Source organism: Silurus aristotelis, assembly GCF_946808225.1.
Source record: "Silurus aristotelis genome assembly, chromosome: 16".
Classification (NCBI taxonomy): domain Eukaryota; kingdom Metazoa; phylum Chordata; class Actinopteri; order Siluriformes; family Siluridae; genus Silurus; species Silurus aristotelis.
In genome coordinates, this window is record NC_139589.1 from 18,622,536 (window position 1) to 18,647,742 (window position 25,207).

At 40.4% G+C, this 25,207-nt stretch overlaps 1 protein-coding gene and 1 long non-coding RNA gene across 2 annotated transcripts in view; one reads left to right on the forward strand and one right to left on the reverse strand.

Moving 5' to 3' along the window:
• LOC310738812 overlaps positions 1-25,207 on the reverse strand; it is a 69,672-nt gene that overhangs the window by 37,097 nt on the left and 7,368 nt on the right. The gene's annotated exons all lie outside the window — the stretch shown is intronic.
• lrrc8aa (leucine rich repeat containing 8 VRAC subunit Aa) overlaps positions 1-25,207 on the forward strand; it is a 36,702-nt gene that overhangs the window by 8,920 nt on the left and 2,575 nt on the right. Inside the window, exons 2-7 of the mRNA XM_083564062.1 lie at positions 11,172-11,319; positions 12,922-13,488; positions 14,777-15,385; positions 17,885-18,217; positions 19,141-19,311; positions 20,861-21,166. Coding sequence (XP_083420188.1) covers positions 11,182-11,319; positions 12,922-13,488; positions 14,777-15,385; positions 17,885-18,217; positions 19,141-19,311; positions 20,861-21,166 — 2,124 coding nt within the window. The 5' untranslated portion in view covers positions 11,172-11,181. The remainder of the gene's footprint in view (positions 1-11,171; positions 11,320-12,921; positions 13,489-14,776; positions 15,386-17,884; positions 18,218-19,140; positions 19,312-20,860; positions 21,167-25,207) is intronic.

Sequence of the window (25,207 nt, forward strand, 5' to 3'; positions counted from 1 at the left end):
GAGCAATTATAATGATGCTTTGCAAGTGCCACTGATTAAATTACAACAGAATATACCATTACAGAATATTCCAGACATTGTTACAGATTGAAATCCACCAAGATGCAGGTAATGGAAAGTCAAACTGACACGGGGGTGGTTGGATTTATTCACGCATGGAAAAAAATATGTATTGAAAGCTTCTTTCTTTTCACATTTTAAATGTACAACATTTATCATAATGGGCCGAGGTCCCTGGTGGTTTAGTGGTTAGGATGCGGTGCTCTTACCGCTGCAGCCCGGGTTCGAACCCCGTTCAGGGACCAACCCCAGCCACTCTCAGTGGCGGTCCCAAGCCCGGATAAATGGGGAGGGTTGCGTTAGGAAGGGCATCCAGCATAAAAACGTGCCAAATCAAACATGCGGAGGATCCGCTGTGGCGACCCCTAACGGGAGAAGCTGAAAGAAAGTTTATCATAATGGGCCGTATATTAACTTATTGGGAGAAAACCGGTAGTTCTAAGTGAAATCGGACCTTGAGCACCCCCATTTAACCAAAATAAGACGATCCTCATTTCATAACACCTCTGCAAAGATTAGCCTGTGGGATTGCTAGTCGAATCAGGCTCCTCGTATCCAAGCATCGAATCTTCGACTATTTGGGGTCACCCCTGGTAAAGTTAGGTGTTGATATAGTGTGAGGAGGTCTGGGATGCAAACAGCATTTTAATTTATCCCAAAGGTGTGCAATAGGGTTGATGTCGGAGCTCTATAGCAGGCCACACAAGAATTTTTTTCCCGCCAACCCATGCAAGCCATATTTTAATAGAACTGAAATTGTGTTTAGGAGCATAGTCACACTTCAACAGGTTTAAGTCTCCTGGTTTAGGTGAAGGGAAAATGTACTGCTATCACATCTTAATACGTTCTGTACAATTGTGTGCTTCCAAATTTGTGCCAACAGTTTGGGAAAAAAAAACAAATGGTTGGAAAAAAATATATACAGTACAGACCAAAAGTTTGGACACACCTTCTCATTCAAAGAGTTTTCTTTATTTCCATGACTATGAAAACTGTAGATTCACACTGAAGGCATCAAAACTATGAATTAACACGTGGAATTATATATGGAATTATATACATAACAAAAAAGTGTGAAACAACTGAAAAATGTCATTCTAGGTTCTTCAAAGTAGCCACCTTTTGCTTTGATTACTGATTTGCACACACTTGGCATTCTCTTGATGAGCTTCAAGAGGTAGTCACCTGAAATGGTCTTCCAACAGTCTTGAAGGAGTTCCCCGAGAGATGCTTGGCACTTGTTGGCCCTTTTGCCTTCACTCTGCGGTCCAGCTCACCCCTAAACCATCTCGATTGGGTTCAGGTCCGGTGACTGTGGAGGTCAGGTCATCTGGCGCAGCACCCCATCACTCTCCTTCTTGGTCAAATAGCCCTTGATGCCTTCAGTGTGACTCTACAATTTTCATAGTCATGAAAATAAAGAAAACTCTTTGCATAAGAAGGTGTGTCCAAACTTTTGGTCTGTACTGTATATTATAAACATATTTTTTGTTTGCTTCATTTTATATGAATCACTTAATTTTATGGATAAAGCACAACACTAACCAGAAAAAAGAGCCTTGATGATCAGACCGTGGGAGTGTTAGCAAACCCACAACCTCTTATCCCTTGTAGACCTTCTAAGGCATTGTTTATACGTCTTTTAAACACTCTTTGTTTTTCTTGACCTTCGTCTATGAGTTTTAAGAAAATCTTCTCGAGCAGCTTTTCCTCTCTTTCACTGTGTTATTAAATAGGACTTGCTGAATCCAAATGACTCAAGTCTTCCTTCTACTTTAGTCGATCTCTACTGCAAGCGGTTAAATTTCATGTTCGGACTTCTGTGTCTTTGTGCGCTTGGTCCGTGTTCATCATATTTGATCTTTTCCTCTAAGCAGTCCAACAGGCAAATTGTTAATTTCGAGGAAGCTGAGGACTTAAATGGCAAAACACTGTCACACACTTTGTCTGGGATGAATCAGACCGTGGGCAGCTGTGAGTAATTTAGCCGCTTCAATCTGGCAACCACAATGCAGGGCAGAAATAACTGCCATCACACGTTCTAGTTAATGGCTAGTTCTACTTCATTTAAATTGCTTCCGAGAGCCGAATGAGAGCGACTTTGAAAACCTGCAGCCTTTTATAGTCTTTGGGAAAAGGAGGAGGATCTTAACGGGCCATCAAACAGGCTGACGGGTTGCGAACGATCTGGCGTGTAAATAAATGATGAGAATGCTTGCTGGGGCTGACAACGATTATAAAAATTTTCACCGAATAATTGGATGCATTTACTTAAAAGCACGATTCGCAGATTTTGTACATTTTTCATAGCTTGATTAAAGCCTTTTGGGAATTTTCTCCAACATGTCCCTTATTACAATTTATTTAATTCTGAAGAGACTAAAAAAAATTTACCGAATCTGTAGTGTTTCCATATAAACAGCTCGATTGCGTGACAAGAGAAAAATTACTCCAATCGACCGACTATTGTTTTTTTATTGATTTAGGGGGTGAAAAGGCTACTGACAAAATGTGATCCAGACCTTTCCTAGTCATATTTTGTGTATATTCATAAAAATCCCATAAATGTGTACAACTATGCATACATCCCACTTTATGACTTGCCATATGTGTGCGTTTTTTTATGATCTATACACCGGCCCCTAAAGGGTATTTGTTTACACTTAAACCACACTTTCAAATGTCTGAATTTTATTGTATTAGAAAATCTAATAGTTAAAAAACAAGCTACTAGCACAATTCTTAAGCAAAATACTTCACAAAAATAGATAGAAATGCTTACAAATATAAACTGTAATATATATTTGCAAAAACTGTCTGCCTCGTAAAGTAAAAGTGTACAATGTATAGTCATTGAAATCCTGAAGACACAAAACCCACTTTTTAATAGCCTTTAGTTTTTAAGGTTAAAGTATGTGATTTTTCAACATGTAATCACTCATTGACACTGTCACATGGTGCTATATAGCCTATATGGTGCTACATAACCTATATGGTGCTATATAGGGTCACATAGTGCCCCCATTATTTTTTAGGTTGGTATTTCTTTCATGGAAGCTCATTTCCTTCTCAAACTACATGCATAAAGGATGCTCAAAAAGGCTGAAGGATTAATGCAGTATCCATCTCGCTTACAGGTAAGCAAGGTTCAAAGCATTTAAGTATAAACCAGTCTTAAGCGTAATGTGGACTTTTACATTACATGGCACCTTCGGGTTTAGAAGCTGTTTGCTCTAAAATGGTTACAGTTACGACTCGCGCTCTACTGTTATAAGCATTTGAAGAGAAAGTGTGAGACACAGCCGGAGCTTGCGTTAGTTTCACCCCCACAGTTCATTCATTTGCCTCGATCATCCAATCACAGTGCAGTGCCGGAAGCCTGCTTGGCTGTAAGTATAAGTGGTCCTTTATTACTGCCTTGATGCATGTTTAAGTGTGGGTGTGTGGGTGTGTGTTTGTGTCTTAAGAAAAGAAAATTCGAAAGCAATCAGGACCACGCCCGATATCTCTCTAGTCTCCTCTGTAGAAGTAACACGTTCTCCAGTTTTTCCGAACACTAGTTTCCTAGGGCATTTTGAAGCGAATGCTTTTCATCGCTTCGTCCAAAACGGTGTTCTGGCGTAGAGGTCGCCAGTTCAAGACGGAACACTGCAGATGTCTAATAACATGCGTCTTGAGACTTGCTGTTTCCTTAAACAAAGCTTGATTGTATCTAAATTAGATACATCTGGCGCTTCTCTCGTGTGGCCATGTGTACATACATGTGTGCATGCAGGGGCACCGTTAAGGGAGTGTACGGAAACAGCACTCTAATCGGTCAAAACCTCAGGTTTAATGGCTTTAGCTGTTAATGCTAAATTGGGTTCCTGGCAGTGCATTGTGGGTAAGGAAGGGGAGCGCGGAGCTGTTCTGAATTACAGACCAACTGACACACCTACACACAGGGTTTACTTCATATTCAACCCTTACAGCCTCTTTTGTGTGTGTGTGTGTGTGTGTGTGTGTGTGTGTGTGTGTGCGCGCGCGTGCGTGTGCTTGTAGGAGGCATTCGGGAAAGATGCAAAAGAGGCAGTAAAGACTGAATTTGTGTGTGTATGTGCACAAACACACACACATTTCATACTCAGTCTTTACTGCCTCTTTTACACAGTCTTTCCCATATACCTCCTACAAACTAACACACATGCACACTATGCTCCTGTTAAATTTTAGTTTAGTTTTGTTTAGTTTTTCTTTCTTCTGACTGTATCTTAAATTGAATTTCAGGTCCGGGCTCAACTCAAAAAGAGCGATTGATTTTGTGTGGGCGTGTTTGCGTAGATGATGCTTTATTGAAGCATGAATTGAACCCCTGTCAAATGAAAGGGCTATGGTTATTGTACAGATGTTCATGTTCTTGTGCCCTTTCACACAATTAACACCCACCTGCCTTCATGACTACCATACATTTGCATTCATACATCATGAAGGCTGTGAAATAAGCTGGTCAGCAGGAGTGCATACACATATGTACAGTGCAGACCAAAAGTTTGGACACACCTTCTCATTTAAAGAGTTTTCTTTATTTTCATGACTATGAAAATTGTAGATTCACACTGACGGCATCAAAACTATGAATTAACACACGTGGAATTATATATGGAATTATATACATAACAAAAAGTGTGGAAACAACTGAAAAATGTCATATTCTAGGTTCTTCAAAGTAGCCACCTTTTGCTTTGATTACTGCTTTGCACACTCTTGGCATTCTCTTGATGAGCTTCAAGAGGTAGTCACCTGAAATGGTCTTCCAACAGTCTTGAAGGAGTTCCCCGAGAGATGCTTGGCACTTGTTGGCCCTTTTGCCTTCACTCTGCGGTCCAGCTCACCCCTAAACCATCTCGATTGGGTTCGGGTCTGGTGACTGTGGAGGCCAGGTCATCTGGCGCAGCACCCAATCACTCTCCTTCTTGGTCAAATAGCCCTTGATGCCTTCAGTGTGACTCTACAATTTTCATAGTCATGAAAATAAAGAAAACTTTGAATGAGAAGGTGTGCCCAAACTTTTGGTCTGTACTGTGTGTGTGTGTGTGTGTGTGTGTGTGTGTGTGTGTGTGTCTCTCTCTCTCTATATATATATATATATATATATAGATATATATATATATAGATAGATAGATAGATAGATAGATAGATAGATAGATAGATAGATAGATAGATAGATAGATAGATAGATAGATAGATAGATATAGATATACACTGGCGATCAAAATTAGAGAACAATTTATAAACAATTAAACAATTCTGAAATAATGTCATCTTCACTGGTCACAGTTGAAGGAGTTTTTGTCCTGTCTACACCATGCTACCAGAACACCTTTTCCACAAAATATCTAAGGCATTTAAAAAAAACAAAAAAACATTATTTACCTGAAAACACACTGATCAAAATTAGAGAACATTTTCAGATACCTCCCAGTTATTGGTGTTAATCTGGCACCTGGTGCTAATTTCCTTGATTATCTGAACCCCTATTTAACTGGCAGCCTAACTTCCAGTTTCACTGACTCTGCAAGATGGTGGGCCGTTCTAAAGTGACTGAATGCCTCCGGCAGCAGGTTGTCCAGATGAAGGCCAAAGGGCTGACCCTATCAGCCATAGCAAGACAAGTTGGTCGTTCCAAATCAATGATTTAAAGAATATTGAATCTTTACAACATCACAAACTCATTCAAGTCCGCCAAGAAGGCTGGTCGTCCACGGAAGACAAATACAAGAGAGGACAGGATACTGCGGAGGATCTCAATGTGCAATCGTTTTCCACACAGCAGCTGGAATTGCTTACCAGTTCAGCGCTGAACAGGGTAAGGATCTGTCTCGTCATACAGTGTCTCGACGTTTAGGAGCATTTGAACTGAAAGCCCACTCTGCAGGGACCAAACCTCTCATTAGCAGAAAGAATCAAAAGGCTAGACTAAGCTTTTCTTAGGAGCATGTTGTGTGGACAGAGGAGAACTGGTCCAAAGTTCAAGTTTAATTTATTAAATTTATTATTTAATAATATTTATTTAATAAGCAAATTTTATTTATTTGGGTCCGATGGGAAACATTATGTTCGGTGACAAACTGGAGAAAGACTGAACCCAAAGTGTGTAAAAAAGTCAGTAAAAAGTGGAGGAGGAAGTGTCATGGTTTGGGGCATGTTTTCTGCAGCAGGAGTTGGGCCTCTTATACAGCTACATGGCAGAGTGAATGCAAATGTTTATCAGAACCTTCTTCAACAACATATGGTTCCTTCCCTGCGTTCATCACCCAATCAGCCCGCAGTGTTCATGCAGGACAACGCTCCATTTCACACAGCAAAACGGGTAAAGCAGTTCCTTGAAACTGAAAACATTGAGATAATGACATGGCCTGCCCAGAGTCCTGATCTCAACCCAATAGAGAACCTCTGGAAAATCCTTGGTGACAAAGTTATGGCCAAGAAACCCATTACAGTCACCGAACTGTGGAGGAGACTGGAAGAAGAGTGGACCAAAATCACACCAGAGCAGTGTGAGAGACTAGTGCTGTCCTGTGGCCGCAGATGTCCTGAAGTCATTCAGAGCAGAGGCCTGTACACTTCCTACTAATTGCTGACTGTTGTAACCTTCAGAAAATGTTGTAATCTTTTTCCATGCTACAGTCATTGTTGTTCTCTAATTTTGATCAGTGTGTTTTCTGCAAAATAATGTTTCCTTTGGAAATGCCTTAGTTAATTTGTGGGAAAAGTGTTCTGGTAGCATGGTATAGACAGAACAAAAACTCCAACTGTTGAGCAGTGAAGATGACAATAATTCAGAATTGTTCAATTGTTTATAAATTTTTCTTTAATTTTGATCGCCAGTGTATGTGTGTGTGTTTTTATATATTTATATATATATATATATATATATATATATATATATATATATATATATATATATATATATATATATATATATATATAAATAAATATAAAAAAAAAAAAAAACAGGGATGTATACTAGTGCTGCAATGACGCGTCGACGCATCACACTGTTTACATTCATCTCGTGTTATGGCGGCTTCTGCTCTTGGGAATGGAGAAAGTTCCAGTCTGTCACAAAAAGCTAGACCACGATTACCAAAAATATAGGAATACTTTAAACAGAGGCTAAATAAAATGGTCATTTGTTCCCTTTGCATAACCGAAATTTTGTTTATGCACATAGACTTAAGATTAACTACTAGATTTACATTAACAGATCGCTGTAATTTAGTAGTGTACGTGAACATATAGATAAATAGGCTACTAGTGCATTTCTGTTTACTTCTTGTAACAAAGTTATGGCCAAGAAACCCATTACAGTCACCGAACTGTGGAGGAGACTGGAAGAAGAGTGGACCAAAATCACACCAGAGCAGTGTGAGAGACTAGTGCTGTCCTGTGGCCGCAGATGTCCTGAAGTCATTCAGAGCAGAGGCCTGTACACTTCCTACTAATTGCTGACTGTTGTAACCTTCAGAAAATGTTGTAATCTTTTTCCATGCTACAGTCATTGTTGTTCTCTAATTTTGATCAGTGTGTTTTCTGCAAAATAATGTTTCCTTTGGAAATGCCTTAGTTAATTTGTGGGAAAAGTGTTCTGGTAGCATGGTATAGACAGAACAAAAACTCCAACTGTTGAGCAGTGAAGATGACAATAATTCAGAATTGTTCAATTGTTTATAAATTTTTCTTTAATTTTGATCGCCAGTGTATGTGTGTGTGTTTTTATATATTTATATATATATATATATATATATATATATATATATATATATATATATATATATATATATATATATATATATATATATATATAAATAAATATAAAAAAAAAAAAAAACAGGGATGTATACTAGTGCTGCAATGACGCGTCGACGCATCACACTGTTTACATTCATCTCGTGTTATGGCGGCTTCTGCTCTTGGGAATGGAGAAAGTTCCAGTCTGTCACAAAAAGCTAGACCACGATTACCAAAAATATAGGAATACTTTAAACAGAGGCTAAATAAAATGGTCATTTGTTCCCTTTGCATAACCGAAATTTTGTTTATGCACATAGACTTAAGATTAACTACTAGATTTACATTAACAGATCGCTGTAATTTAGTAGTGTACGTGAACATATAGATAAATAGGCTACTAGTGCATTTCTGTTTACTTCTTGTAACAAAGTTATGGCCAAGAAACCCATTACAGTCACCGAACTGTGGAGGAGACTGGAAGAAGAGTGGACCAAAATCACACCAGAGCAGTGTGAGAGACTAGTGCTGTCCTGTGGCCGCAGATGTCCTGAAGTCATTCAGAGCAGAGGCCTGTACACTTCCTACTAATTGCTGACTGTTGTAACCTTCAGAAAATGTTGTAATCTTTTTCCATGCTACAGTCATTGTTGTTCTCTAATTTTGATCAGTGTGTTTTCTGCAAAATAATGTTTCCTTTGGAAATGCCTTAGTTAATTTGTGGGAAAAGTGTTCTGGTAGCATGGTATAGACAGAACAAAAACTCCAACTGTTGAGCAGTGAAGATGACAATAATTCAGAATTGTTCAATTGTTTATAAATTTTTCTTTAATTTTGATCGCCAGTGTATGTGTGTGTGTTTTTATATATTTATATATATATATATATATATATATATATATATATATATATATATATATATATATATATATATATATATATAAATAAATATAAAAAAAAAAAAAAACAGGGATGTATACTAGTGCTGCAATGACGCGTCGACGCATCACACTGTTTACATTCATCTCGTGTTATGGCGGCTTCTGCTCTTGGGAATGGAGAAAGTTCCAGTCTGTCACAAAAAGCTAGACCACGATTACCAAAAATATAGGAATACTTTAAACAGAGGCTAAATAAAATGGTCATTTGTTCCCTTTGCATAACCGAAATTTTGTTTATGCACATAGACTTAAGATTAACTACTAGATTTACATTAACAGATCGCTGTAATTTAGTAGTGTACGTGAACATATAGATAAATAGGCTACTAGTGCATTTCTGTTTACTTCTTGCACAAGCCAATTAAATAAAACATAATCACAAGTACGTGATTAATAACCAATTATCTCATTAGTTAGAGTTTAAAATGCTTTCTGTATTTCATAATAAAATGACAAATTCACTACACGTTCTGAAATACAATTAATATTGTAATCAAAGTAATCAAACATTGTAATTAATCACATTCAGTTCATTTAAAAAATATGCAGTACAGTTTATATATTGTTAGCATTCATAGATTTCATGTTTAAATTGGTTCCTAATGTTCGTTATTGTTTGTTTTTTTCTCAGGAAGAGACTAAGCTGTGTACAAAATTTCTTTCATAAAAAGGATGTCACTGTTTGCACGCCCCAAATGGCCTTACACTTCAAGAATTTTAGCACAGTGTTGAGCAGTGCTTTTGTTGAATTTATATGGCATTATTCGTGCCTGATGCTAAAGTGTGGTTATATTTTATTTTTGCCACTTTATTTTTGTATACTGTAAAAACATTGAAGTATTTTTTGGAAAAAACTTAATAAAAGTTAAAATATTATATTAGAAGTTGGACTTATCGTTTTTTTGTAAAGTTAATTAGCTAATAAAAAAGAACACTAGATTAAGCAAAATCTGTGACAGTGTATACGTGGTGACCCATGTCTTAGAAGAGAAGAGATCTGGCCGTCCTTTATGCAAATCAAGTGGCAAATGCAATCGGGAGGATTGATAACCGACTAACCTCTAAAAATGTTTTGAATGGTATAGGATCTACCCTACTACATTTGCAATCTACTATTGGACACCTCTGACCTCGATCAAACACACACTTGGCGGTCTTTCATCGAATGTGCACAAGCAACAAGATGCCCCTTATCGTCACGTCATGTACTTTTTCAAGTCAACATGCCATGTCCCTTATGCTCTTATACGCATTACTACGGTACGGTATGCATCATGATCAAGCATTGTTTATAGTTGGAGACCGTGAATATCCTCACCTAACACATGAAGCAGCTTTATAATGTATAACGTATCGATTGTAAACGTATCCCGCTTGAGGTTTTCTATTTGTACGTCTACTGTTCTTAATACTCAGCCCTGCTGTAAACAAGCTATCACTTTCCCCAAGATTAAAATAGATGATCTGTGGTGTGTTACAGACAGCGACATGAATTTCCTACCATCCGTATTTGTTGCTGGATAATTAAATAAACAATAACAAGTGTCTCAATAGTATTCGGGTGATTTGCAATAAATGCTTTCAGTTTCATTAGTAAAAGATCGTGTTTTTGCTGGTTTGGGGTTTTTTTGTTTTTTTTTTTGTTTTTTTTGGACAGACATTATTACCAATGTAAAAATTAGGTACAATTCAGATCTGGTGCTAAAGAAGAATCTAAACATTGAGCTGGAGTCAAAAAGAAAGAGTAGAGCAAAGCTTTTCACACATGCATTTTTTTTGTATTTAGTGATCGACGGTAAAAAGGGCTCGAACGCCGAGCCGCAGTCTCTTGAAACAAATTAATTGGCTCGCGTATAATAAATGGTTTAATCTGAACTCGATTGCGACCTCTTGTCTTACTCTTAAAGACCAGTTGGAAGAAGTAAACCAGATGACAATGTCTCCGAGACATAAAACGTATCTTCAAAGTGGGCTTGTAGCTGATCTTTCCTACGGCGTGCCTGAGTATTCTGCAGCTCAATGGTCCAAAGATAAATATGAAACAGAAATATACACCTATTGGAGAAAGATAGCTGCACATTCATGTCTGTACAATTCACAGCATGCACATGGGTCAGCCTCACACCCGCTGTTAAAGATTCCATTTAAGCAGCATAAAATTCCTAATCAGATTCCTCGTATTGTAGAAGGATGCTGTAAGTGCTCCTCTTGGTAGCTACTTTTTCTGCAGATCTGAGTCTGCTTTGCTCTAATAAAGTTATTGTTTAAGACAAGGCCATGTCTGTTTTCTTGCACACGCATGAAAAACATGGTTTTCACATCCTGATATTTGGTTTCAGTGGTTTTTGAAAGATTTCAGTTTATAACTAACCCCACCCTGTCTCTCTCCTTCTCTTCCAGGTAAGCCATCATGATTCCCGTAACCGAGTTGCGTTATTTCGCCGAGACACAGCCGGCGTATCGGATCCTGAAGCCATGGTGGGACGTTTTTACCGACTACATTTCCATCGTCATGCTGATGATCGCAGTGTTCGGAGGCACGCTGCAGGTCTGCTTTCTATCTCTTTTTCGACCCCCCAACAAAATGCCTAAAAGACAGCGCTACCATGTGGACATCCTGATTAAGGGAAATTAAAGAAACAAAGATTTGAAGTTGGAAGTATAGCTGATGGAACAGGTTTATGTTATAAGCGGACATTCCATTCTCTTAAGCACTTTTAATCTTTGTGTCCTTTAACGGTGCTTATCTTTTGAACATTGTTTGTTGATTTCTAACAGTGCTGTGAAAATGTATTTTACATTAGGTCCTGTTTCACTGAAATGATTGAGATCATCATGCAAATTAGTTTGATGACCGGAATCATTTCAGTGTGACAAATATGCAAAAAACTAAATCAGGAACGGGGCAAATACTTTTCCACAGCAATGTATATTGTCTTTGCTTCAAGTGTGCTTTCGATGGAACATTTTCCTTGCTCTAACATGCGAAGTGCATTGTTGCAGCCCCTGGACAAGTCAAATCATACATACCACACATCATCATAAGGCCAACCTTCTTTAAGGGCAAGGGGTTTTTCATCGTTCTCCAGTGTAGGATAAAATCTGTCTTTAGTTCAGCATTTCCAGTTTTTTAATCACAAACCATCAAGCTGTTTATATCCTTGTAAATGTAAATGATCTAAGTCATAGACTAGCAACAAAGTGTGCTAGTTCAAAAACCTTTCTTTTTTCCCTTGAGCTTAGTTGTTGAAAGAAAAATATTGCAAGAGACAGCTTTTATAATATTTTGAAATATGGGGTTAAAAAAGGTCATTATCATAGCAAAGGTTGCTTGAGCACCATTCGTCATCTTGCTTATTTTTGTAGCAAGACATTTTTAAATGATAATTTTTTTAAATACCCCTGCCTTTGGGGTATAAAATTAGCTGTATGAATAAAAGCTGTTCAAATCAGCTTTTATTTAGTCTCATTTATATATACATCTGTATTACAACCGGAATTTCGGAAATGTTAGGATTTGACTCAAAATGAGTTTATTTTAAATTCGATGCCTGCTACAGGTCTCAAAAAAGTTGGCACGGGGGCAACAAAGAGCTGAAAAAGCCAGACATTTTGAAAATATTCAGCTGGAAGAACATCTAGCAACTAATCAAGTGAATTGACATCAGTACTGTAAGACGATTAGCTATAAAAGGGACGCCTTGGAGAGGCAGAGTCTCGCAGAATTAAAGATGGGCAGAGGCTCTTCAATCTGTAAACGAGTGGGTGAAAAGATTGCGGAATACTTAAAAGAACAACGTTTCCTCAACGTCAAATTGGAAAGGCTTTGCAAATCTCATTATCCACAGTACATAAGATCATATAAAAAGATTCCGAGAGACCAGGGAAATCCCGGTGCGTAAGGGACGAGGTCGAAGACATTTTGTTGGATGCCCGTGGTCTTAAAATATGTGCCCGTGAATAAAATATTGCCTTATGTGATTTGAAAGTCTTTTAGTTTTCATTTTATACAAATTGAAATTCGGGTTGTATATTATTTGACAAAGCTTACAGTTTTTGTATTGTATAGCAGTACAATTTCTAAAACATCGTTAGCAAAACACCATTAGAGTCTGCATGATTTCTGTAACACACTTCCTTGTAACTTCAGGTGACCCAGGACAAGATGATCTGCCTGCCGTGCAAGTGGGTGGTGGACGAACGCTGCGAGACACTAAACACCAGCTCCACCGTCCCTCGACCTGAGCCCCGCGGCATCCAGTACGAGCTTGACCGGCACCAGTACAACTACGTGGACGCCGTTTGCTACGAACACAAGCTGCACTGGTTTGCGAAGTACTTCCCGTACCTGGTGCTGCTGCACACGCTGGTGTTACTAGCATGCAGCAACTTCTGGTTCAAGTTCCCGCGCACCAGTTCTAAGCTCGAACACTTTGTCTCCATCCTGCTGAAGTGTTTCGACTCGCCGTGGACCACGCGCGCCTTATCCGAGACCGTAGCCGAGGAAAACGACGCCAAGCCGGCGGGGAAAAGCGACGATCTGAACGACGCAATCGACAAGAAGAAGGTGTCGAGTGTGAGTGATCAGGACGTGGAGGCCAGCATACCCATGCTGCAGCGCACCAAGTCACGCATCGAGCAAGGCATCGTCGACCGATCCGAGACCGGGGTTCTGGACAAGAAGGAGGGCGAGCAGGCCAAGGCGCTTTTTGAGAAGGTTTGTGTCTGAAGCCGCAATCAAGAATCAACATTTTGTCCGTCACTGATCAAGGATGGACACTTTGGTCCAACTAGTCATATTGTCTTATTTGTTTGGTGTGTGTGGCTCTCATACAGAGCATTTGATGAAAATGTGTACAGCTCACAGGGACATGTGATCTAATCAACTCTAAGGAAGGACAAAGAGAAACTGCTGAGCGAATCATGCTTACAAGATCATGTCCCTTTCCTCTATTTCACCTGTTCAGCAATATAACCAACCACCACCAAGGGCAACAAACTCACATTTTCCGTATTAGCTGATATATCGAGGCAGACTAGAACTATTTTCTGGAAACGAGAGCAAATTCTTTCTCATGCATTTTAGACTGTGGTACACAAGGGCATGTTTTGCCTGTTCTTGCCCTATTGCCCCAGAGGGATTTGCATACCAGAGTTATTCGTATACCACCATGTTTAAATTAGGACGTTTTTTTGGAGAAGTTTCTTGTTATAAAATATTACAGATACCCAGAGTTGTCTGTGGTGGGGACGTTTCATTACTGCAAGCGATCGACCGGAACTTGTTCTCTAATTCTTTTGTTGTTCCGTAAAGGCTCGTTTTCCCACTGATGACATTATCGATTGCCATACATACATCAGACATAATCTGATTCCATATTGTAATAGTATGCCTTTGTCCATGTGCTCATGGGGTTCATATTAAATACAATTGCAGTCGATAAGAAATAAAAATGAGGATGGGTTCCCTTTTTGAGTCTGGTTCCTTTGCATGGTTTCTTCCTTATAACATCTAAGGGAGTTTTTTCTCGCCACAGTCGCCCAGGCTTGCTAAATAAGGATAAATACACATAGTTCACTTGAAGATATTGAATTCAATGAGTGCTGCTACGAAAGCAAGTAGATTTGTGCCTAGAAAACATTGATTCTGATAAAGTACTTGATAATAATCCACAAGTTCTGGTATTTTTATGGGTCGGAAAGCTTTGGATAATTTCCTATCAAACAGCTACAGGCGTATATTAATGAGCACACGCTATTGTTTCTGTAGAATTGAGAGAATCTATTTTTTTCCCTGTGAGGCAGTGTCCATTTTGCATGTTTGAAAGGAGGCTCCAGCATCAAGGTAAAAGCTGCATTTTCCTACACAAAAGATCCTTCACGATGATGGCTCTTTTGGTGGTTGTTTAGCAACATGATATAAAATGTAACCGCCAGATAAAAAAGAAACATGGAACTAATCAGACTTCCAGTCAGCGTAACGCACTTCTCTGTTTCTCACCCAGGTAAAGAAGTTCAGAATCCATGTGGAGGAAGGGGACATCGTCTACCGGCTCTACATCCGCCAGACCATCATCAAAGTCATCAAGTTCATCCTGATCATTAGCTACACGGCGTACTACGTGCAGTTCATCTCATTCGAAGTCCATTGCAAAGTGGACATCGAGCGGCTCACGGGCTACCGAATGTACAACTGCGCGCACCCACTGGCCACGCTCTTCAAGATCCTGGCCTGGTTCTACATCTCGCTGGTGATCATCTACGGCCTGATCTGCATGTACACGCTGTGCTGGATGCTGGGCCGCTCGCTCAAGCACTACTCGTTCGAGTCGATCCGCGAGGAGAGCAGCTACAGCGACATCCCCGATGTCAAGAACGACTTTGCCTTCATGCTGCACATGATCGACCAGTACGACCCGCTGTACTCGAAGCGATTCGCTGTCTTCCTGTCCGAGGTGAGCGAGAACAAGCTGCGCCAGCTGAACCTCAACAACGAGTGGACGCTGGAGAAGCTCCGCCAGAGGATCACCAAGAATTCACAAGAGAAGCTGGAGCTGCATCTGTTCATGCTTAGCGGCATTCCAGACACAGTGTTCGACCTGCTCGAGCTCGAGGTACGACCTAATGCTTGTTTTTCCATTTCACAGTAAGTCCTTTAATATTATTTAATATTTCGGACTCTATTGAATAACGTATTTAAAACTAATCTTTAAAAAAATCTTGTTAATTCGGACTTTTTCCCCCCTAATCAGGCAGCATCACCCCCAAAAAGCTGTACTCACTGAAAATAAAATATGTTACAATCAATAGTATGGAGGGAGATGCCAGACTAAAAGCCTGTTAGCCACTTCGCTTAGGTCGGCGAAAACATTACAGATTTCCTCCTACTCGGAAGCCATTAATTGATGGACAGGTTGAATAAGTTTGTGGCCTTGACGAACAGCAACATCAGTAGAGTATGAACGGTCATCAGCTTGTTGCAGGGCATCATAATGTCCTCCACAATTTCACCCGGCTACCTCCATTGTTCAAAACATTCCGCAAAAAAACGTCTAATACTGGCGTTTCCCCCTTTTAGCCGTCGACCCTGGGAAAAAAAAAAAGTCCCACCCCTGACACTTGATTGACAGTCTTCTGTGCCAAAACGCAAATGCAAAAGGAATTGCGATTCCAATTGAGTTTTGGCAGGCCACAAAGTGAGAAAGTAAAAGTGAAAAAGCAGATGTGGTAATTAATATTGATATTTAAATATGCGCTGGCCATAACTCGTAGGACACGGGAAATAAAATTTGGTTGCCACTGTGCGTTTGCAAAAGAGAAAACGCCAAGGGTAGATTGCATTTGGATTATGCCACAGTTTACATACGGAAAACGCAATTGAAAATTACCCTGAATATATTTCCATACAAAAGATCGATCTTTGAAACAATGGGGAGAAAATCACAGAGGACTATTTCAGGCATGGTTTCACAAACTGCTCTGTCCAGGTATGGGACGCAGCCATTGTAGTCTTAGCTCCTGTCTGATATGCACACACGTTTCATCGTAATAATATTAAAGCGGGAGCATAAGTGATCGCTCAAGCTACTTCTTGGTTGCTGGTAGTGCGGCAATTAACCATATTTTGTTAATCGGACGGTTATTTTTATTATTCGATTAATCAGATAAAAACTAAAATTTAAATACGCTTATTATAACTAAAATGATCCCTAATTTAGGGTATTTGGGGGAAAAAATACACAAGACAGATACTGAATGAAACTATCGTTAATTTTGACATTTAAAAGTTTTTAGTGGCTGCTTGTTGAGAAGCGCATGGGGGATTTCTCCTTTCAACAAATTCACTCATGCTGGGTTGATTCTTTCTGTAAAAACGAAGAAAAGCATTTAAGTATGCAACGTATAAATTGTGTTAATCAACATTTATATTGTTTGTAATGACAATTGCAGGTGGCAAGTTGACAACAATGCTTATAAAATAGACATTTTGTTTTGAAGATATAAGCATCTGGAATCGAATTAATTACACTTTGTATAATAATCAAATGATGTATGCATAAATTAAATATACAAACATTGAAAACAAGCATGCGAACGGAGTGAAGCCGCAGTAAATCACGTATGAAAACAGATAAGTTACTGTTGCAGTAGACAAATGCTATAAAAAGAGAATAAAACAGAGAAACGCAGAAAGGTGACAGGCTTTAAAACAATAAACTAAAAAAATAAACATTGGTGTACAAGTACATAATCATTCACTGAAAACCACAACAAAAACTGTCATCGTTTACTGCTGCTGTTATCTGCTGCTTTCAGATTTAGTGTTTGTTCGTTACCGTAATATTGAATCCATCACGATGTCATGAGCGAGCTGATTGTGCAACCTAATGCTCAGAATCACGCCAGAACAGATCCAGTACCACTGTCCCGAAGTTAGAAAAACAAACCGTTTACACAATAGCACTTCATTATACTGCACCATTTTCACCTGATGAGGATGATCACTCATTGCTGACTGTGCTGATGTTTCACCTTCGTGTGTGAAACCAGTGTGTTTTCTTTTCCTGTTGCCAGACCCTCCACTCTCCGCTATTTTCAATGACTTATATTGCGGTAACTTGAGCAGCCCAACTAATCAATATCTGCATTTGTTGACATTATCGATTGATCGGTTGTTTGTTGAAGCCCTTGTTGTTTAGAAAAGAATCCATAATTGCGAGAACTAAAAATTTCAAACGAGAGCTAAAGTTACAATTCGGCAAATTATAAACTATATTTTAATAATGTAACAGTTTAACTAAAAGGAAGTTCACCAGTAACCTAAGGTGAAATGTTATTCTAAGTCTTAAGTATTCTAAGAACTTTCTTGTCAAGGCTAGAAAACACAAGTTTGTTCTTGTTGTGTACAAAATCTGTATTTATACCACAATATTAAATTTAGAGACACTCATTCCTCATGCATTAGAGTCCCTACCAGAGGTATTTCTAAACAACCAATCATAAACGGAGTGAGTAAATATATTGACTGGTTCATGTTTCTAGATCAAAGCATTACCAGTCTGTTCTATGCTTTGATACCACTTTAAATCTGAGCCTCTCTGTTCATCTCTCAGGTGCTAAAATTGGAGCTGATCCCAGACGTCACCATTCCGCCGATCATTGCCCAGCTGGCCAGTCTGAGGGAGCTGTGGCTGTACCATACCCCAGCCAAGATCGAGGCTCCCGCTCTGGCCTTCCTCCGCGAGAACCTCAAATCGCTACACATCAAGTTCACAGACATCAAGGAGATTCCGTTATGGATCTACAGTCTGAAGAACCTGAGCGAGCTCCACCTCACTGGCAACTTGAGTGCCGAAAATAACCGTTACATCGTGATCGATGGCCTACGGGAGCTCAAAAGGCTCAAGGTGCTACGACTGAAGAGCAACCTCACCAAGCTGCCTCAGGTAAGATCCTTTTCTAGTTGATGTATTTTGAACAGCCATTTTATTTTTAAGTAAATGTATTCAGAATGGTAATTGTAAGAAAGGATTTCTATTCAGTTGTATTTCCACGCTCGTCATTGACCAGTGGCCATTCAGCAGTGGCCTTTCAGCATGCATTCTGCATCACGCAACCCACTGAACAACAGCTAGCAGAAGACAGCAAGAATCCCCTCATATACAATCAATTCTATACCCAGTAAAGTAGAGTGTTCTGAATCCTGTATCGTGTTTTTACTGACGCGCTGGGGCGAGTACAATCCCCTGATCAGCGCATACCAGATAGTGAGAATCCTTATATGGTCCTTCGAGCTAGATAGAAAAACTTCCTAACATTTGGTCCTTCGAGCTAGAAAGAAAAACTTCCTAACAATAATATTCTGATTTTATTAGGACTAAGCTTCAGGACGATCAGGATTTTACTTTTCTTAAAAACTCCACAGTAAAATGACTGTTTATGAGTGTTTGAATATGGGGATTTAAATGATCAGATTTTTCTGTTTCTTAACGGAAACGCCGTTCTGAAGCGTCTTTACATGTATTTTGGTCGCTTCCACCACCCGTACCGTAAGTGTACGATTGGACATACAACATTAACCAAAGTGCGGCTGCTTAACTTTTCTTGGGAACGAGTTCTACTCTGCTCGCTGCCATGTTGTTTGTGTATCTCTATGGCAAACGCGTGGGGGAAGGGGGGGGCCGGGGCTGAGTTCGTTCGAAACTATGGGAGCCCAGAGGGGAGCGTTGGCGGACATTAAGGAGAAAACCGATGTTTATTAAAACAGATCAATGTAAACTACACATTCGAGTTCATAGATTTATCGCCCAGCCCTACTTGCGTGTATGTGTACGCATGTTCGGTGTCAATATTGTAATTGTCTCTTTAGGTGGTGACAGATGTGGGCGTGCACCTGCAGAAGCTTTCTATTAACAACGAGGGCACGAAGCTAATGGTGCTCAACAGCCTGAAAAAGATGGTGAACCTGACCGAACTGGAGCTGGTGCGGTGCGACCTGGAGCGCATCCCCCATTCTATCTTCAGCCTCCATAACCTACAGGTACGTCTTCATGTGTCGTCTCGGGCTCTGACCACTCGTCCGTATTCTACATTTAAACAGCCACAACTATTTGCACAGTGCCTGCATATGATTGCTATCAGCATTTAGTTTTATGTGGAAACAAACCTTCAAATACCATGACAAAATTTTTTTTTACAATTACTGGAGTAAGAGAGGTTAAAATATGTGTATAGTATTTCACAAAAGTGGGGAAAACCCCTCACATTTCAGCAGCCACTGTAGTATATCTTCTTAAGGGACAATACAATAGAAATGAAACTTGGATATATTGTAGAGTAGTCAACGTGCAGCTATATATCAGTACAGATTTACTTTCCTCTAAAAATAACTCAACATACAGCAATTATTGTCTAAATAGCTGGCAACCAAAGTAAGTACACCCTAAGTGATAACAACTGAGCGTCATTTAAACCATGCAAAGCCACATTCAGTCCTATTCATCATGTTCATGTTTTTGTCTGCTTGGCGGGACCATTCAAATTTGTGTATCTTGTATAAGAGCAGATAAAATTATTTTGAGAATTAGAATTGTTGCTCTCCTCAAAGATGGCCCAGGCTTTAAGAAGATCAGGAACACCCTGAAACTGAGTTACATTTCAGGGGTCAGGGTCATACAGAGGTTTTACAAGACGGGTTCTTTGAGAAACAGGCCTCGCAAGGGTCGAGCTGAAAAAAGTTGCGTCCTCGTGCTGTGCGTCAGCTGCAGAAGCTGGTATCAAATAACAGACGCAGGAGTGCTGCAGAAAGCACACAAATGGTTTGCTGAAGACAACCTGTCCAAGAGCATGAATTACTGGAGACTTCGAACATACGTGAAGGTGACAAAGTGGCCAAGTATGTCTCCAGAACTGAACCCTACTGAGCACCTGCGAGGCATCCTTAAGCGCAAGGTGAAGACCTGCCATGTGTCTAACATCCAGCAGCTTGTTGATGTCATTATGGAGGAGTGGAAGAGGATCCCAGCAACAGCCTGTGCAGCTCTGGTGAATTCCATACCCTGGAAAATTAAGGCAGTGCTACATAACAATGGTGCACACTGAATAAAAATAAACCTTATTCTGCTGATGTGTCTGAGACATTTTAATAGCCAGGTGTCAGTTAATTGTTAACTTTAGCTAAATCACTCAAACCAGAACTAGACCTCTCTATTGCATCAAGTGTGAACTCAAAACAAAACACTTGAGATTGCAAAATATTTCATAATGCAATAACCCCAGGCCCTTAAAGCCAACAGAAAAACAAAAAGTACTGAGAACATCATTTCCATAACGACCAATTCTAAATCATCTTTTGATTTTCTCTGATTCATATGCCAGTTCAAAAGATATACGCCACTGACTTTATAGACTAGAATATAATATTTAGTTTATTTTTGCATGCGTGTATTAATTTTCCTTTGTGATTGCATGGTCCTCTTCTGCTCACTGGAACCGCTTAACCTTTTCCACCAGTTATTTCCCCTAATATTTATTTTCCCATTTCGCGTTCCAAATTTGTAATGAATTGATTTTTGTTCTGCTGCCTGCAGGAGATCGACCTGAAGGACAACAATCTAAAGACAATCGAGGAGATCATCAGCTTCCAGCACCTGCACCGGCTGGTGTGCCTGAAGCTCTGGTACAATCAGATCGCCTACATCCCCATCCAGATCGGCACACTTACCAACCTCGAGCGCCTCTACCTTAACCGCAACAAGATCGACAAAATCCCCAGCCAGCTGTTCTTCTGCCGCAAGCTGCGCTTTCTCGACCTGAGCCACAACAACCTGAATAGTATCCACCCTGACATCGGACTGCTGCAGAACCTGCAGTACTTTGCTGTTACTGCAAACAGGGTGAGGGTCAGACACACACAAACACACACAGGAAACAGAGCATAACACACAAACACAGACCTCCCGCTGAGTCTTCCTTCTTATTGCCAAAAAAACAAAACAAAAAAAAAAACAGTGGATGAACCAATCACACACGAATCTAGATTGAGTGACAGCTGTGCATACTCACAACCCTCAAATCCCCACCCTTAATTATTAGAGGTCGACCCAAAGGGGATTTGCTCTGGTCGATATTTAGAAATCATATTGCCTGTTTTTTTTTTTTGGCTGATTTAAAAATTTAACACTTATAACACAATAATATGTTATGTAGCCTAAACTACATCTGGTTGAAGGCTCACTAACAATACAGTTCCAAAAAGCTACTCGTATTTTCTCTCCAAATGTAATTCTTGTTCCTCTTTTCAAAAGTAGCATCATATTTAACCAATGAAATATATACGGCTAGATTAAGAACGACAGAAAAGAATTTAAAGCCCGGGACACACTAAGCTGACAGTCGGCCATGTGACAATGTCGGGTGTGCTTTACTTTCTGAGCGTTAGTTTTTCCGGTTTGTTCCGCACCTCTGGCTCTATTCGGATTTCGTCAGCTTTTTTTTTTTTTTGGTCGGTACTGCATGTCGAATTTGAGGTGGAGCGAGAAAGAGGTCTCTGATTGGCTATTCAGCTTAGCGAATGAACTAACGAAGGGAATAAAAAAACAACTTAAGAAAGCAAAGAACGACTGGGTAGAGAGGGAACAAAGACACTTACCGTTCTTGCTTTTGTCTTTGCAACTTTGTAGACATTTCATTTCATCTTCTCCCGCTTATCCGTAATTCGGGTCGCGGGGGCAGCAGTCTAAGCAGATTCCCCAGACACTTCTCCATGTCCAGGGATCGGGCTGTCAAGGCCCCCGCCTTCGACTGCTGCCCAATCCTCTCACCCCCGGTCCCTTACGGTCCCTCCTGCAGGTGGTGAGCCCACGGGAAGGCGGCCCCACGTCGCTCCAACGTCACGGTCCTTGATTTATTTTCTCGGAAGGGCCCCCGGGGGCATAGAGGGTTAAGGGCCTTGCTCAAGGGCCCAAGAGTGGCAGCTTGGCGATACCGGGGCTTGAACCCCCGACCTTCCGATCGGTAACCCAGCGCCTTAACCGCTGGAGCCACCACTCCCCAACTTTGTAGACATGACTTGGGGAAAAAAAAGCTACACAAATTTGTTAGTAATGATATTTTATAGTAATACAGTGGAACCCGGTTATGTCGATGTCCTAGGGGTTCCCCAAAAAGCATCGAGGTAACCGATGATCGAGATAAACGAAAATCAAAATGGCGGCAATATACTAACGTGCTTGAAATTTCTTTCTGTACATGATGTGCGTTAATAAATGAGAATGTGCATGCACGTGTTTTTGAAGGTTTTTTTTTTACACAACAGCGTTGCCGCGATTTGTTTGATGAAGGCATGCTATAAAAATACATACAGTACATGTTTATCTGTCATGAATCCACCTGCCACGCCCCCTTCGGCCCCCTTCAGCGTGTCAGGTGCTCTGAAGCTCCCGGCTTTAATCGCGCACATATGGTGCTCGTTTATCATCATCACCAGCTCCTATTTAAACTTCCACACTCTCACTGTCCGTTATTGTTGGTATATGTTGGTTCACGGCGGTCGTTGTTATCGCTCATGCGTTTCCCGGCACGTGTCTTCCCACCGGCGCTCTCTCGACGGCCGCGCCGCGCCCCTACTAACACTACGAACACTAGCACTAACTAACAGCAGAGATTCACCAGTATACAATAAAACACCTGTAGCAGCTGTAAGGTTTGATTTTTCCGCCACTTCTGCGAGTTCTTCTGCGGCTGCACCGAGATAACCGACGTTAAATGGCAAACCCCCCCCCCCCCCCCCCCCTTGTGCTCGAGATATCAGGGTTTAGCGACATAAAAAAAGTCGACATAACCGATAAAAAATGCTTAGAAAAAGCGAGAATTTGGTGGTTCCACTTCAAAAACGTCGACTTAATAGGGTTGTCGAGGTAACCGAGGGCGAGGTAACCGGGTTCCACTGTATATTCATATTTATTTATTTCTAGTGATATATTCACAGTTCTAGCTCTTCAGGTTTCCCTGTTTGGATGCCGAATGCAGACGCCTGCCATCTGCTGGTAGGGGAGAGTTAGTGTGGGTTCTAGTACAACTTTTTTTTTTTTTTTTTGCCTTGACGCAGGCGACGTGAGGTGATGCCACAGTCAACTTTTGTCAGAGCTCGTTTTTTCTTGATCGCAGATGCGCCTTTCTATTAAACGGCCTAATTTCAGCCGACCTCTACTAAATATTCATCTAATCTCAAATCATCAATTTGAAACATGCACTGATTCGGCACCCTCTCGTTCTATCAAGAAATACGGAGAATGTTTTGTTTTCATTAATGCATGCAGTCTCATCTTACAAACGTAAGTACACCCCTCACCTTTCAGCAACTATATTAGTATATCTTCTCAAGGGACAGTACTATAGAAAAGAAACCGATGCTGGGATCCTCTTCCACTCCTCCATAATGACATCACGTGCTGCTGGATGGCCTCTCCACCTTTAGCTTGAAGATGCCCCACAGGTGCTCAATAGCATTCAGGTCTGAAGATATACTTTTCCACTCTATCACCTTTAACTTCCTCAGCAAGGCAGTTGTCATCTTTGTGGTGTGTTTGGGGTCGGTTTTATGTTGAAAAACTGCAGTTCAGCCCAGTTTCTAAAGGGAGGGCATCATGTTCTGCTTCAGAATGTGACAGTCCATGTTGGAATCCATGTTTCCCTCAATGAACCTCAGCTCCCCAGTACTCGCAGCACTCATGCAGCTCCAAACCATTATGCCACCACCACCATGCTTTACTGTAGGCAAGACATAATTTTCTGAGTTCTCCTCACCAAGGCGTCACCTCACATGCTGGACACCATCTGAGTCTAACAAGTTTATCTTATTCTCATCAGACCACAGGACATGGTTCCAGTAATTCATGCTCTTGGACATCAGCAAACTGTTTGGAAGAGGCTTCTGTCTGCATTTTGGAAATCCTCTGTATGACCCTGGCCACTGTACTGTAACTCAGGTTTCAGGTTGTAACCGATCATCTTATAGCCTACGCCATCTTTGTGGAGAGCAACAACCAATTCTCAAATCCTCAGAGAGTCTTTGCCATGAGGTGCCATGTTGAACATCCAGTGGTCAGTATGAGAGAATTTTACTCGAAGCACTACATTTTAACTGCTCCAATACAAGATATACAAATGTGTGTGGTCCTGTCACGCAGACAAAAACATAAACCTGATGAATGAGACATGTGGCGTTGCATGGTTTAAACGACGTACATCTGCTATCACTTAGGGTGTACTCACCTTTGTTGCCTGCTATTTAGGCGATAATGGCTGTAATGTTATTTAGTTGCTAAAGTATATTATCATGTAATGAAAATTGGAAATGCATAAATATTTGCACCCACGCACTAAGGGCTGTTGTTCTTTGGATGTCTTGAGTTTGAGGAGATGGTCCAGGATGTTGGTAACATTGGGTGGTTGTGTCTGGAAATGTGTTGCTGAAAATAGCCTTTTTATGAGACCTGACAGGGCATGCTTTAAAAAATACACCCACACACACTCAGTCTTGTCTTCCATATTGCGAGAATACAGAACAAACAGGCTGTGTATTTATTTATTGGTGAAAGCGTAGTCTTGTTTACTTGGCAGAAGCACTGGGTTGTTTTTGTAATGCTGTATACAGGATTCTGACGAAGTGCGTGTTGATCTTAGCGTTTCGCAAGTGGAAAAATGAAAAGACATGATGGAGAAGAAGGTGTTTCTAGTCAGCCGTCAGTCATGTTGGGTGTCAATTCAACGTGAATTGAAGCAGTGTATTGTGGGAGTTACTGTGGAAGAAGAATTGATAGAAGGCTGTGTTTGTTTAAATAGATATTCTTTAGCTTTAGCCGACTGTCACCTAAATCACCCACTACGTATTGCTGTTTATTCAATATTTTAAAACAAGCATCAATCCACTACAG